Genomic DNA, 16,068 nt, shown 5'->3' on the forward strand with positions numbered 1-16,068 from the left:
TATACAGTTGGTTCATTGATAAAGGAATGTGCTGTGGTTTCCAGCCGTCCTGAGGAATGTACTTGGAGTTGAAGATTATAACTTTAAAGGACAAGCAGACATCTGGCTTTTATGTGTGCTTAGATAGATGCGGGGATAGAGCAGGTGTGAGCTGTATCTTATCAGACTTGTAATTTTGCTTGAGTACATAAGAAGGGAATCGGGACAACGTGATTGAATATGTGTCGAGGACTGGATGTATGTTTTTCTTCAGAGATCGTGTGCTGAAAATAAAGCTTCCAGTCACTGGACATAAGTCAGTAATAAAGATTATATGAGGTTCTGATAGCCTTATCCCAATAGGGCTAGTACCCTCTAATGAATGAAAAGGACACCAGAGTTATCTACTGTTAGGACCCCAGAGGAGGGCTGTGTGAAGACTGCGGTAAGAAGTCACTAAGCGATGACCACAAGAAAGTCCTGCTAGAGCTCAGTCAGAAAGTCTCCAGAACTTTGGAAAAAGTTGATACACAAAGAGGAAGGAGAGCTACAGTGTGCTGTGCCTGGACAGGTGTGGGAGGGGAATGGGTAGAAAGCCAGCAGCAAGGACTGCTGAGAGTGGGTGAGCAGATTTATCACTTGGAGTATGTGAAAATTTTATTCTACTTGCTTTTCCTTTTCTAGATCAAATTGGAACAACTTCTCTGCTGAAGTTCAAATAGTTAGCAAGGGGTTATTGAAAATTTGAAGAAAAAGGGGGAAAAGGCTAAACTGACTCATGCGAGTCATATACAGTTGGTTCATTGATAAAGGAATGTGCTGTGGTTTCCAGCCGTCCTGAGGAATGTACTTGGAGTTGAAGATTATAACTTTAAAGGACAAGCAGACATCTGGCTTTTATGTGTGCTTAGATAGATGCGGGGATAGAGCAGGTGTGAGCTGTATCTTATCAGACTTGTAATTTTGCTTGAGTACATAAGAAGGGAATCGGGACAACGTGATTGAATATGTGTCGAGGACTGGATGTATGTTTTTCTTCAGAGATCGTGTGCTGAAAATAAAGCTTCCAGTCACTGGACATAAGTCAGTAATAAAGATTATATGAGGTTCTGATAGCCTTATCCCAATAGGGCTAGTACCCTCTAATGAATGAAAAGGACACCAGAGTTATCTACTGTTAGGACCCCAGAGGAGGGCTGTGTGAAGACTGCGGTAAGAAGTCACTAAGCGATGACCACAAGAAAGTCCTGCTAGAGCTCAGTCAGAAAGTCTCCAGAACTTTGGAAAAATGATTGATATTTTGTTCTAACAGTCTGAGTGATTGTATGGGGAAATGGTGTGGGAAGGAAGAAAGGACAGGATGACAGTGTATGGAAAGAAGGAAATGTAACAATGGCCTAAAACTCTAAACAAGATATGGGGAAATTGAACATGGTGGTGGATGAATGCTGCACTGTGAAATTAAATCAGGTCAATGAATTAGAAGTAGGAGGTCAGCTCAAGTTTTCTCTGGAAGGATGATGAGGTCATGGGAGATTAGGTACTTTTCATAAAAATCATGAAGGGGATGCTTTCCCTGCTGACAGTCTAAATGGAAGAGTGGAAATGGAATCAAAATGTATTAATTGCATGCATTAGAAAGTGATGAAATGGGGATACTGAATGGTTATTGCAAGGTACCAACTCCTACAAAGGCAACACCCTAAAGGAAGGACTGGGTGTGTGGCTTCTTGGCAGAATGCTTGTGCTGTGCAAGGTCTTGCAACACAAAACAGTAAAGCAAAATATCAAAGGAGTGGACGTAAGAATGAGAGCACAAATTTGAGTAAGTTTTCAAAATAAAATGATCAGGAGTGGGTCGTGGCCTAAAATGAAATGAGCCAGGAGAGAGAACTGACTGGCCTCTGACTTGAAATAACGGGGGCCCCGTGGTGCTATTGCCATGTTAAGGAGACTGGAGATTAGTAGGTTATTTTCTGAATAAATGACTTGAAGTCCTCTTGCAAATCTATTGAAAAGGTAGGCTAATATTCATATTACGTAGTTCAGTGGCCCCTGATTTATTCACCGTTTTCAGAATATTAGCCAACCGTTTAGATAATTAGCAGTTGCTTTACTTATAAATTAAATATGACCTTTTACTTAGAAGCTTTAGACACAATTAATAGATTTTTTGGGGGGTGGGAAATATCCTTTAGTAATTCAAAGAGTATAGATTCTTTCCAAATGTTCTAATAGACACAGGAAGGTTATTTTACAGAAAATTTGTCTTTCTTCTACAGTCATCATATGGATGTGAAACTCTTTTATAGCAGAAAGTAGAAAGGAAAAATATGCTTTATCCCTTGGGGACCTTTTTATTTGATACATAATAACATTCAGTACATATTGTTTGTTGTTCATTTTCTTTTCATACTATGTAAACATTACCTTTTTCACAAGACAGCATTTTTATTGAAATTGAAACAGAATAGTAGTAGTTACTACAGAAAGTTGTGAAGCAAAAGATAGGTCTTGTTTAGATATTTGGCCCTAAGAGGGAGGAAGATAATTTTGGCAGTCTCCATGGAAAGGTCTTTGCATGTTCATTGTGTTTTCCTGTCTTATATTCACTTTATTTTATTCAGTGACTTTTAGTGAGTTTATCATGATTTTTTAAAAGAATTATCCATTCTAAAATTATTTAGCAACTTATAATCTTTAACTTTCAGTTTATTACTTTTTATTACCCATCCACAGTTCCTTTTCCTATAATAAAGACTAGACAAAGTATAACTGATTTAAGAAAAGGGTAGGAAACATGCTTATCAGCATCCCTAGAGTTTAGTGTGATACTATTTTCCTTCCTATAGTCCATTTTTCTGATGCCACAACAAAATAGTACAGATTAATATATAAATAATAAAGGTGATTTGACCACATGCAATGCCAACACATAGTCAAGTTCTCAGTCATAACATGAGGAAAAGGCGAGAGACAGAAAAAGTCTAACAGCGTATTCAGCAATAAGCCTCTCTGCCCATTTCTATCCCACTCCTCCACTAAAGCATGAATCTGTACATAGGGACAGAGACCTCATGGCCAAACCACCACGTTGAGGCCCTACGTCATACTAGAGTTGTCCTAAGGATGACATTTCCAATGCACAGGAAGATAACATTTAAACCATACCAACTTCTAATTCGTCTCTAAAGTGATTATTATGTAAACTTACCAAAACATAAAGTAAATTTACCCACTGGATATAAATTACTATAACAAATATTAACTATATGCAAGAAGATCAAGGTAGAATGACTTTTTGATACCTTTATGATTTCAGGTGAAGATTTAGAAGGGAAAATTCTTGAGGTATAATAAAATTATCTTAGAAATTTATGGATTATATGTTTAGGAAGCATTTTTTGAGCATGCTCCCCAAATCATACTGAGGAGAAAAGTGGTGTGAGCCGTGTGATAAACGATTATTTTTTCACATCAGACAACCCATCGTTCCTGTGCGTGCAGCCTTCAAGGATTTATAGCTCCCTGCCTTTGTGCTGGAGTCTCGTCAGTCCTCTGTAATGCATGCCCACTAACCTGGAGGTTAAGGCATTTCTTGATCATGGATATATCTGACTGCTGTTCAGCTCTGGAATTTCTTATAAAATTCCAGAACTTGGGGTAGAAATTGACTTAGGGAATCCAATAAACTTGCAAGCCTTGGACATCATCCAAGCTAAATTTATAGACTGGAAGAAATATGGGCGTTCCATTGTTCTCCGTTTCACCTTTCCGGGGTTTCTTTTGTGTCTATGTGCGTGCGCGAGTGTAAATTTATCATTTCGCTGACACTGGAGTGGAAATAACCATTGAGGGGATCGAGGTCAGGAATTTTCACTTTGGATCTTTCCTAGTTTTTCCAAACTTTGACCCAAACCTGCACCAAGAGTGAATTTCTTCTCTCTGTATGATGTTTATGTTAGAAAATAAGAGGTTGCTCTTGCAAATGAATGGTATGAATCTAACAGCTGAGATGATTGTCTGTCACCTTTGTGCAACTCCCAACTCCTCGTTCTTTCTCTGCCTCAGTATGGGACTATATGAGACAAGATCTGAGTGACGTCATCCTATATTTTGTCTCACTTGATTCTATGACGGGGTGATGGGGGCAAGGAAACCAGCTTGGGCGTGTCTGAAAGACATCAGACTTCATTGTGTGTCTGTGATGCTATCAATACAGGCGGTAGAGAGCCAAGCAGTAGAGTTGTCCTGCTATTGAAAACCTATCTTGTGCTTACAGAATGGGTTTGCTGTTGTGAGGCCCCCAGGCCATCATGCTGAAGAATCTGCAGCCATGTAAGTACCAGGGCCCACTGCCATCTTCAAGTGCCTGGTTCCTGGCAGTCACCTGCCCCGTGCATGTTTCTGAAGCCTCTAATTGTTTGCAGATGGGCTGAAAACTCTCGTGAGGTACTCCCAGAAGCAGATTTATGGCTTCAGAGATCATATAGCATTTTTTTTTTTAAAAATGCTCTGAACATTATTTATAATGGTTTTCCTGGATGATTTGCCTTCTTATTTCTCTGTTCTTCTCTATTCCACAGGGGGTTCTGCTTTTTTAATTCAGTTGCAATTACCGCCAAATACTTGAGAGACCAACTAAATATAAGCAAGATATTGATTGTAGATCTGGTATGTATGCCTGGCCAGGGCTGCATTTTCAGTGACTCTAGATAAAAGGGAATAGATGTGTGTTTCTCTGTACGGTTGTCTAGCTTTTAGCACTTGCAAACAACTGAAGGGTGTGTTTCCTTTGAATGTGGAAACTCATTAAACCTGGGATTGCAGTTCTGAAACAATAAACATTCACATTTCACTTTCATGGTGTTAACTGCAATTTAATGAGAAGAAGGCGCAGATCGGGGCAACTTTTATGATCCTTAAATGAATTGATACTTCCACAGTTAAATAGCCCAACAGAACCTAAATTTACTTTTCCCTACAGAATATAGACTTTAAATAGTCAGATGTGCTAGAAGGAATGGTGTTGCTTTGGTTACCAGTTAGCCACTTCCCCTGGTTAGCAGTCACGTACCTCCCTTGTTGTGCAACACTGGTATTAATAAAAGAAGTCAACATGTCATTCTTTGTGAAAAGATCTCCAACCTCAGATGCCAGTCTGGGATGACTCCCTGCAGGAACCCCGGGTGATTAAAAGTCTGAGGCATTGGGTTCCTCTTGCATTTTAGCAGCATGCATTCTTACACAATAGTTATGATTTGTCTAACAAATGGTTTGTTTAAATGCAGATGACACTTGGCAGCTTGTCTAAAATGTATTCAAGAATAATGAGCTGGAGATCTGCCCCATACAAACAGGACCAACCCAGGAAAGGGCGAGGGAAAGCCACGGTGATTTATGAGCCCCCCTTTCAGTTTGCCTGCACTTCACCAGGAGGTGTAATAGGTTGTCTGACAAAGTATAGACAGGAAATGAACCCTGGCATCCAAGCCAAACCTGCTGCATCTGTACTTAATTAATTTTTGCAGGTGATAAAAGATTTAAAGGCAAAATATGCTAGACTTTTTTTTTGAAGTGCAAGGCTTAATAGTTTAAATCTTGTTCATATCTGCACTCATAATTAAATCTTATTGGAAGTCATGGTATCAGCCTCCAGCCCTTAGATTTAGTTAAGTGGGCACCCACAGAGGATGGAATGACTACTAACAAAGTCATGTAATGGAATGTAAACAAAGAATTTAGAAAATAAATAAAAAAAAGAAAATGGACAACTGACAACCACTTAATTAAAATAAATATCTTTATTGTAGCTTTTCTGCAGGTACTTCGGTATGAAAAATATTGAATTCTAACTTTTCATGTGTTTTCTAAACATGCTTAAGTTTCATTTTAGGTTATAGCTTTCTATTAAATAGGCTGTGTTGAAGGCTAGAAATATAAGCATGCAGAATGTTTTCAAGTTTGCATAAATAAAGACATCCATACCTATTTTTCTCATATACATTCAAAATGAAATTTTAAGTAATCAATAGTTTTGCATGAATTTTAATATACTATATTTAAAATATATATGTATTCTTGTAGTTTTATAAGTACTAGACTGGCAGTAGAAACCCAAGGTTCTGATGAACAAAATGACAAATGAAGATCTAAGAATTTGGGAGGCGGGCAAAGTAATTGGCTAGTTATTCCTTTCCTTTTTAAAAGTTACAGGCTAGTCTAACTGCATAGCTATTCATTGAGTTGTATAGTCTTTGAGTTTGACTGTAGAGATAATCTGATTTATCAGATTGTCTTGGTGGCTCTAAGGAGACAATTTTCTGTAAGCTGCTGGGCTTCAAGAATGATTTTACTCCACTACCCAGTCCATAAAGGATACCCATTCCCCTGTGGCTCCAACAGATGAGAAGTTTTTATTTCAGATCCTCTCAGTGTATGAAGTCCTGACCAAAGGGTGGCCTCTGAGGTCACCACCAGCCCACACATTCTTACTTTCCAAGCTCTGCAGCTGCAGGGAACTTTGAGGAAATTCCTGTTTCTTCCAGATGCTGAGAAGGAAGTTTTAAAGTGCCACAAGATGCTGAGACACCCATTGTCCCTGACCACTAGGTCTGCTCTACAAGTTACAGAGATGAAAGGTCTTCAGTGGGGAAACACCTTCCTCCCTTCAGATCCCCTAGCCACACAGGCTCCAGGGTTCTTAACAAGCAGTGTCGCCCCATCATCTAATTGCCACTTTGGACCTTTTTACCCCAAGCAAATACAAGTCAGTGGTGCCACTCAGCTTCCATCTGGGACAGGACCTAATCCAGATGTGCTCTGCACATTCGGCAGGTGTGATTCCAACCTTGTGTGAAGTCTGTTTACTCCCTTCTCTCTCAGTATGGAGAGTATGGTGGAGGTGCACTTGTTTTTCCACTTCCAAGAACACAGCATTGTGTTCAGGGCAGGAGCATGCCCATGAAGAAGGCTTTTCTGCCTGAGTGGTAGAACTGTTAGGTAATGGGACTTAGAAGGAAACTTAGGAAGGACACAATTCTCTTTAAGCTTTGTTTTAGGTTTTTTTCCCCTTTATTTCAAAAAGGTTATTTCAGATGTCCTTATATTTATGGAAATACCATTGGTAATCAAAAACATTTAGACCTTTGTTTCTATGTAATAAATAATTATAAAGGATGATATTAACCAGAAGAATATATGATTTATTCACAGCCATTTTTAGATAAGAATGAAAGTATAGAGGTTCTAAATTCTTATAATTAATCTGTTTTATAGTGTATGGGTTAACTAGTAAAGTATAGATATGCATTTTCCAGTTCTAAGTATATCTTAGATGAAAAATCTATTTTAATACTGTGATGATTCATTTCATTTTTATGGTAATTTCCCATAGGCACAAAAAGGTTTCTTATCTTATTCTAAAATATATTTGTTGTCATGGAGAAACAAGCTCAGATAATTCCTAAGTAGTCAGTAGTTTGAATGTTTCCTGATAAGAAAAATGGAATAAGTAGCAATTGGTATAACGCTACACTATGCTATGTGTAACCCTAAAAGAGACTGTGTATCCATATTATCTGTAAGTACTTGGCAAATAAATACAGAATATAGCATTGCTTAAGGATTAGGATGAATTTTTATATTTTTATAAATGTCTGCCTAATTTTTTTTTTAATTTGCTGTGAACTAGATGCGTTTCTTGCAATGTGTCCAATGAATACTCATCTCAAGCATTTCTGAAGAGTAGATGATTTTATATGAGGAACAAAATATCACTTTTATTTCCCATCGGTTTTTACTAACTTTTCCGATGTCATTGGAGAAAAAAGAGTAGTCAAAGTGTGATTTCTTTTTTGCTTTTCTGGACTCGTTTATATCCAAACAACCCTGACTCTTGCTGCTGGCGGGGAAGCAGAGATGTCTCTCTATGATTGTTTTTTGTTAAGAGTAGTTTTTGTCTGGTTTGGTTTTGTAAACCTACTCCTAGTAGCTAGCAAAAAATATATTGAGGCTTATTTTTTTCATTTTTGTTTGCATAAAGGAAAATAATTGTATCTATCTTTTCCTTTATTTTGAATATTGACAAATTCAGGAATTAGTATATTTCAGTAAGTTATATGTATATTTTTCTGATGCATTTTTCTTTCGCAAGAACAAGTTCTGAGATGATTCTTATCTGCCTGAGCAGTATGATTCTCTGATTACATGGGGAGCATGTGCTATGCAAAGGAAGGAGGAAATTATCATATGTATATACCTTAAAGATGGAGTTCAGGAGGGGTTTCAGCATCCAAAGTAACAAGGCTTTGGAAGTGTTTAGTGGAATTGGATTGGAGAAGAAAAGGATTCTGTCAGCATCCAGGAGGATAGTCACTTTCCAAAAAATTCACCTCAAGACCTTGTTAAGAAGATCAGAAAAATAAGAATAGAATTTAACTTAGCATTTGCAGTAATAAATGGATTCAAGAACCATTTAACAATGAATTGTCCATAGATTCTTAGTCAATTACGGAAACTCTTTGAGCATCAGTTGTCTTATTTTTCAGAATAGAGATCATATCATATACCCTATATAATTTTTAAGTAATTAATTCAAGGTGTTTAATATTGTGCTCACTTAACAATGTTAGAGATCATTGTTGAAAACTATAAATCTTACTGATATAACATAAAGTTCAACGTGTTTAAAAAGCTACAAAGTACCAGAGATCTTATAACTGTGTAAGTAAAGAGTGTAAAATTTGCTCTGCATCAAATATGTTCAACACCTGTCTGTATCTTTGCTTCAGACAATCTTAATGCAGTAACTGAAGTTCTTCAATTTTTTTAAATGAGGATATTTTTATATTACTCTCTTTATTATTTCCACCAGTTATGTCAATTCTGACATCTATATTAAAATAGAACTATCAAATTTTGACTTATCTACAAATGTTCAATAAGTTATTTATTCATTCAATGATAATAGGATTTTTTTTTTAGTAGGAAGTTGTGGAAGTGTGGGAAAGCCAGAAATATGAGGGCGAAAGCTGGGATAAGAGCCATGATGCAGTCGGTATTGGTGAGGCAGATTGGACTGGATTGCATAAATCCCAGTGCCATCTTCCTGCTTTGGCCCAAGTCATTTACCAGCTAATGAGCTCCTGCCCCTGATTATTCTACTCTTGCCGTCCTGATTCTAGCAAACTGTAGTATGAAGTCCTTTTCCCATCTGGCATCCTTTTTGAAGTGGCTCTAACTGCTGAGGGATTGCTAACTGAATTGAATGCTTTAAGAAAGCCAATTTATTCAGCGGGTTGCAAAGCCTTTGACCTTAATGGTGGGACTTGGCAAATCAAGGTATACACGTATGGTTTAGTATTCTATCAAGCATTGTGAAAATGCTCTGTAAGCCATAGATCCTCCTGAAAAAGACTAGTTTGTAGTTTAAACATTAGTCTTTTTTTTTTTTTACCCAGAGGCCAATGAGGCTAGTTAATTAAGCCTGAGGGGTTATGAACTGTTGGCAGTTAATAAGTCATAAAATTCCTCCATAAAACAGGATGCAAGATTCCATCACTGAAGCAAAGAGCACAACGCGCCGGTGTATAAATATCTAATTGTACCGAAGGACTGGGCTTTCTCAGTGACTGCTCATCTGGAGTCTCCAGGGCATGCTCGCTGTGGTTTCCTGATTTTTAGAAGTCAGTTTAAAAAAGAAAAAAAAAATGAGAGCATTAAAGGGTAATTTGCCTGAAAGTTCAGGAAGTAAAGGGGGTGGGTGTAGAAGTAGCCTGAAAGGGAGAAAGAGAAAGACAGGGCGAGAAGACAGAAAATGAGAAGAAGGGTGGGTTAGGAAGAGAGGGAACCAGAAATCACGGGAGAGCCGTCTCCAGAGTCAGATGTGACGGAATTTGTCATCTGTTTTCTTTTCCCTGTAGGATGTTCACCATGGAAACGGTACACAGCAGGCCTTTTATGCTGACCCCAGCATCCTGTACATTTCACTCCATCGCTATGATGAAGGGAACTTTTTCCCTGGCAGCGGAGCCCCGAATGAGGTTCGGTTTATTTCTTTAGAGCCCTGCTTTTACTTGTATCTTGCAGGTAATTGCAATGCGTGATTACCCCTAATTTTCTTGTCCTTTGCTGGTGTTTTAAATTACACCAGATTACCCACTCGACCCGCGGGACCAAGAACCAGCACAGAACAAGTGCATAACCCCAGAGCATTGGTTGTCAAGCGGAGTTGGCTTGATTTGACTCTGGCTGTGTTTGATGTTTACTTCAAGAGCTCCCATGTGCTCGTCCCCCCTTTTGTTTCTTTTCTTTCCTCCCGTCATCCTTACCCATAGTGGTGTGTTTTTCTCTCCCCAGGTTGGAGTAGGTCTGGGAGAAGGCTACAATGTAAACATTGCCTGGACAGGGGGCCTTGACCCCCCTATGGGAGATGTTGAGTACCTTGAAGCTTTCAGGTTAGTACTTCTTTCCCTCTGAAAGTGTTACCTTAGAAAACACCAAATGTGAAAGAGAAATGTGAACTTCTAGGGTAAAGTATAACTGCAAAGCATGTGGAGATGCTTGTAAGAAAACAAGCATTATCAAGACCTAGTTGTGTTTACACAGGACTATTGGCCAATGACCAAGGCTTGTTTCGTCTCCCCTGCAAAAGGGAAAAATTTAGTATTAGTTGACTTTGTCTCGAAACTCCTGCCCATTGTAATAGGCAAAGTGATTTAAAATAGGCATTTGCTATTATATATGCTAATATATATGTAATATATATGATATATATATATATCATATATATACTCAGAGAAGACCTTTAGCTTCTGTGGAGCTTTGTAGAGTAAGCATTTCCCAAAAACCCCTTTGGACTCCTCAAATCATTGCATTGGCCTGGCCTATCCCATCAGATAGCAAAAGACTTTTGTATATTTCTTGCTCTCTTGTTAAAATATTGCTTGTTTTCAGCTTGTCTGGGAATAAATTCTGTCACTTGTGTTTTTCCTAAGCAAAGGACCTTAGTAGTTAGTTAATTCAAAGAAGCAAAACAAGAAATTAAAATCTTGTGTCCTGGCTTTTTCGCTATCCAGGTCTGTTTCTCTGTCTCTGTCACTCTGCCTTCCCTCACCCCCATTTCTTTCCCCTTTGTGAAGTTTTAAAGGGAACATTTCTTTTCTAGAAAGAAAATACATACATACATACATACATACATACATACATACATACATACATACATACAAGGATTTTGGAGAGATAGATCTGTTTAAGGAGAATTCTCATTCTATCTCCATGTGAGCCTCAGATTTCAGGATTCCAGGAGATTTAACCCACTGGTGCTGCATAATTTCCTACATCTTTTGTTTAGTTAAAAGCAAAAATTAAGCAACTACATGAAAATAAACATGAGAGGTATTCACAATTTTGAAATGTACCATTTATAAATCCCGAGAAGAAGTCATCTATGGCATGTCTGAGCAAAGGGGAATTACTGGGAAATTTCAGTACATGTGAGTCTGCTAGTTTCCAATATTCTCTGTGCCTTGTGTTCTTCCTTCTTGTATTGAAAGGTCACTTCTCATTAGATAAGAAGGTTAAGGAACTGAAACTACTATAAAAAAGTAGTCTCTATAGAATAACAGTGCTTGAGTTGGTATTTGAGATACAAAAGAAAAACTCTACTTACATTTTAGATATGTATTTTGGGGGAAAATATACAGAGAGGTATTTACAATACTTAGAGTAACAAAAGCAGAAACAATTTTATGTACTATAACATGGGCTGCATATGAAGAAATCCTGCTTTACTTATCAGCAAGTTTAAAAATTATTATTTTAAGAAGAACTCTAAGGACTTTTTAGATGATATTATTATTAACATAAAACACATATAGAGTTAATTTGCTTTCATGCCACATTAAATTATCAGCACAATATAGAAGTGAATCTTGCATGTGCAGTGGTGAATGACAATTTGCATTTTGTTCCTATTTATACTCACATCAAAAAGGAAATGGTATATGAGTTTGTTTCCTTTGAATATAATTTCATTTAATAATATACACACAGATACTAAGTGTGCCGTATTATTCTATGATTGAAACAGTAAATGAATCAGGAAAGGTGCTTTGTGTTTGCTCTTTTGTAGACATATTAGTAAACTGTTATAAACTCTCCAGTTCATTCAATGTTACCTGAGTTTAATTACAAAAACCAGCCTTACATATTACTACAGGAATTAAAAACTCTGGCGTGTAATTTTCATAGTTATTTAGGAACTAGATTTTAAACTATAGTAATCCCAATTAGTTGAAAATTCTCTCATGGCTATTTTTTTTAATATTTATGCCTGGAAATACTTGTGACTGTGTGCAAAGGACTGTGGTGATAAGAATTCAGGCCTTCCTTGCTCTCTGTCAGTGAAGCTCTTAGAGAAGTGAAGTAAAACCATTCTAGAGCCTGCATGACTTAGGCAGAGAGGTCCTACTCTTCCTGAATAATCAGATAAGACTTTGAGCTCTTGCTCAGCCTCTTCAGTGTGAGTAGAAGTTTGCTAGAGTATGAAGGAACTTGCCTTTGTGGGGATAAAGGTAGATAAAGGCAGAGTGAAGACTGGATGGACTACTGGAGTCATGAGCTGCTCTGTCATTGTTATATCAGAGGCAGGAAGGTACCCTCGATAGAAGGTGAAGTGATCATAATTCTCCATACAGTCTTTGACCCTGCTTTATGTATATTTGGCTGGCTGTCCATGGTCATTTGAATAAAGACAGCCCAAATAGGCTCAAATGTTTAAATACTTGTTATGCAGTTAGTGTCTGTTTGAGGAGGATTAAGAGGTGTGGCCTTGCAGGAGGAGGTTTGTCATTTTGGGTAAGAAATTTCAAAAGACCCACCATTTTGTGTTAGCTCTCTTGGCTTCCTACTTGTGGATCAATACGTGAACTCTCAGCTGTTCGGACTACCACACTTCTTCTCCACCATCATGATCTCTAACCCTCTGAAACTGTAGAATCAATTAAACTCTAAGTTATATTGATCATGATATTTCACCACAGAAATAGAAGAATAACTAAGACAGAAGTTGGCGCATGGTTGTTGTTACAGACATGGCCTTGTAGTTTCTTAGATGAAAGTGAAAAATGTAATGGTCTGTCAGACTAGAAAAGCAGTTAGATGTTGTAAGCGGGGCGTAACAGGCAGCCTATGTGGAGCCTTGAAGACAGAGATGAGACCATTTAGACGGTGGAGGCCCTGCTCAAGGAACTTTCAGGAGAAGTTAAGAGTTCAACAGCTGCTTAGAGGGCAAAGATTGGGACTACTCAGCCCTTGCCCTAAGAAGTTGCCTGGGGTTAAAATAAAAATTAAGGAATTGATTTCTTTTTTTTGTTTTGTTTTTGTTTTTTTGTTTTTTGTTTTTTTGTTTTTTTCAAGACAGGTTTTCTCTGTGTAGCCCTGGCTGTCCTGGAACTTGCTCTGTAGAACAGGATGGCCTCGAACTCAGAAATCCACCTGCCTCTGCCTCCCAAGTGCAGGGATTAAAGGCATGTGCCACCACCACCCAGCCGGAATTCATTTCTTTAGCAGAGATTTCAAGACAGCCTAATACAGACTCTGTCATGTGGATATTAGTAATTACTCATATGCAGATCTACACTGTAAATGATCAAATGAGACAAAAAGAAACACCAAATGAACGGTTGAAGAGAAAAAGAGAACTAGGGGATCTAACATTGGAGCCAAGACTTGTGTTGAAAGAGATGAGATTAAGGAGAAGTCATACACAAAATGGACTAAAGAGAGGTGTGGATGCCCTCAGGGCAAGGTAACACCAAGTTTAGCTTTCATCTTGTGAAAGGAAAAGGTCAAAGAAACTGCTTGCTCCTAAAAAGCTACAACAAAGAAAATCTTTTACAAATGTGATTCAAGTCAGCTCCATCTTAACAGAATAACTTGGCAGCATCCTCCCTGTGGTTCTGGCTTTAGAGTCATAAAGGATACACTAGTTGGAGAGTCTACCCCTACAGTTTAGGAGCCTCTGAGACTGGGTAGTATGTTGCAGAGAAGAAGCCCCTGCAGCCTGGAGAAAACAAAAGGTTCTGAGAGGCCATTACACAAAGCCTTGAAAATGAAGCCTGGGATGTGCTGGAGACGCCAGGATGAAGATTATGAAGATTTGAACTTGGACTAGATGCATATTGCATTATGATGTGGCTATGTAGGCCAGGGAATAGAATGCCAATGTGTGAATGAGAATGGCTTCTATAAGCTCATATGGATGTTTGAATACTTGGTATCTGGTTATTGTCTGTTTGGGGAAGATTAGGAAAATTAGAGGAAGTATACTAGAGGAAGGGGTGGGCTTGGAGGTTCTAAAAGACTCATTCCTCTTGAGTTAGTTCTTTTGTTCTCCTACTGGAGGATCAATACATTATCACTACCACCATGCATGTTATATCATTGTGGATTTCAACCCTCTGAAAATATAAGCCCATTAAATGCTTTCTTTTATGTGTTGCCTTGGTTATGGCCATTAATCAGAGCAATAGAAAAGTAACTAGGATACTGTCTATTATCTATCTATCTATCTATCTATCTATCTATCTATCTATCATCTATTACTATCAATTGGCATTCAAAAATTTGCATTTAGTAGGATTGACTCCAGAATTAAAATTACAAATGCATGCTGCATATATGTGTAATGATAACTATTACAGGTATATAATGTTATTATATGTAGGATTTTTAAACAGTTAATTATTATTATTAAATGTATATGTGGCATGCATATATCTGAATGTTTGTATGTCTGTGGGTATAAGTCTATGCATGTATGCATGTGTTAAGCCCAGAGGCTGCCCGACAAACAGGTATCTTGCTTATGAGACCCTCCACTGTATTTACTGAGACAGGGCCTTTTGCTAGACCAGAGACTTACAGATTATCTCATTTTGTTGTGAGGATGACCTGTTTCTATCTTCTTAGTGATAGGGTTACAGGAGGTCCACCAGGTTTACTTTTACCTATGATTTGAATTCTGGTCTTCATTTATCTGCTGATGTGTCTCCTCAGTCTCATGAATTACATTTTAGTAGAGTAATGCAAGTATATTGCTGTCCTTTTGAAATGTTCCTTATAGGCTTTTGTGTTAAAAACTTGGTCCCATACTAAGGTGGTTAGTGGAAGGTGATGGAACTTTAGGAGATAGGAAGGCCATAAGAAGAAGTTAGGATGTTATGGGTGTGTGTTGAAGTTATAATATACTTTTCCTTTCTTTCTTGGTGCCTCCTGGTCTCTGTGAGGTGAACAGTTTTCTTCTTGTTTTTAGTCATGATGTTCTGTACTATTACAGTTTCAAAACACCATGAATGGAAACTTCTGAATCCTTAGTTAGAATAAGCATTTCCCATTTCAAGTTGATTACCTCAAGTATTTTGTTACTGTATCTGGCTTAAAAATAATAAATAAAAATAGTAAGAGTCTAACCTTAAGACAATTCTTTTTCCCCAGCAATTTAAATGAAAACTGTTTCTGGTATCCATGTTTGAGTATAGATGGTGGAGGTAGGAGAGCATGTAAACGATGTGGTTTCTCTTTCCTTATTCTTTCATTTCTTCTTGGCTGTGATAAGTAGCCATACAGGGAAACATATTCATAGTAATATGGTGGACTGTACCCACATTTACCATGTTCTTTTACTCTATGTTTTCTGCAATGTTCTTTCTCTATGACAAGATGAAAACTCTACATAGGCAAGCATTTCCATGCTTACTGTGTAATTCATTTTAAAAATGAAATAGCTAAATTATTGCACACGATTTGTTATTTTGTGCCAAGCGATTATCACTCATCTCTGAAATAATTGAAAAGTAAAGCTAATGCTTTTCATAAATGTTTTAGAAAACTTTTAATACTGTTAAATTTAATTTGTGTTAAACTAAGATATGTTTCCAAGGTTACCATTTATGAGCCAATTATGGCTATTTACAATGAAGTCTTATATTCCAGGTCCTAGATTAGAAACGTTAGAAAAATTAGTGCTAAAAGCCAAGTGGTAGTAGCACACACCTTTGATCTCAGCCATCGGGAGGCAGAGGCAGG

The 16,068-nt window shown here is 37.7% G+C and overlaps 1 protein-coding gene across 17 annotated transcripts in view; it reads left to right on the forward strand.

The window, feature by feature from the left end:
* Positions 1-16,068, forward strand: part of Hdac9 (histone deacetylase 9) — an 858,974-nt gene that overhangs the window by 677,902 nt on the left and 165,004 nt on the right. For all 17 annotated transcript variants that reach the window (XM_052185941.1, XM_052185944.1, XM_052185943.1 and 14 more), the window contains 4 exons: positions 4,262-4,317; positions 4,566-4,653; positions 9,903-10,022; positions 10,339-10,436. In XM_052185941.1, coding sequence (XP_052041901.1) covers positions 4,262-4,317; positions 4,566-4,653; positions 9,903-10,022; positions 10,339-10,436 — 362 coding nt within the window. The remainder of the gene's footprint in view (positions 1-4,261; positions 4,318-4,565; positions 4,654-9,902; positions 10,023-10,338; positions 10,437-16,068) is intronic.

The sequence above is a fragment of the Apodemus sylvaticus genome, chromosome 6 (genome assembly GCF_947179515.1).
Source record: "Apodemus sylvaticus chromosome 6, mApoSyl1.1, whole genome shotgun sequence".
In the NCBI taxonomy this organism is placed as follows: domain Eukaryota; kingdom Metazoa; phylum Chordata; class Mammalia; order Rodentia; family Muridae; genus Apodemus; species Apodemus sylvaticus.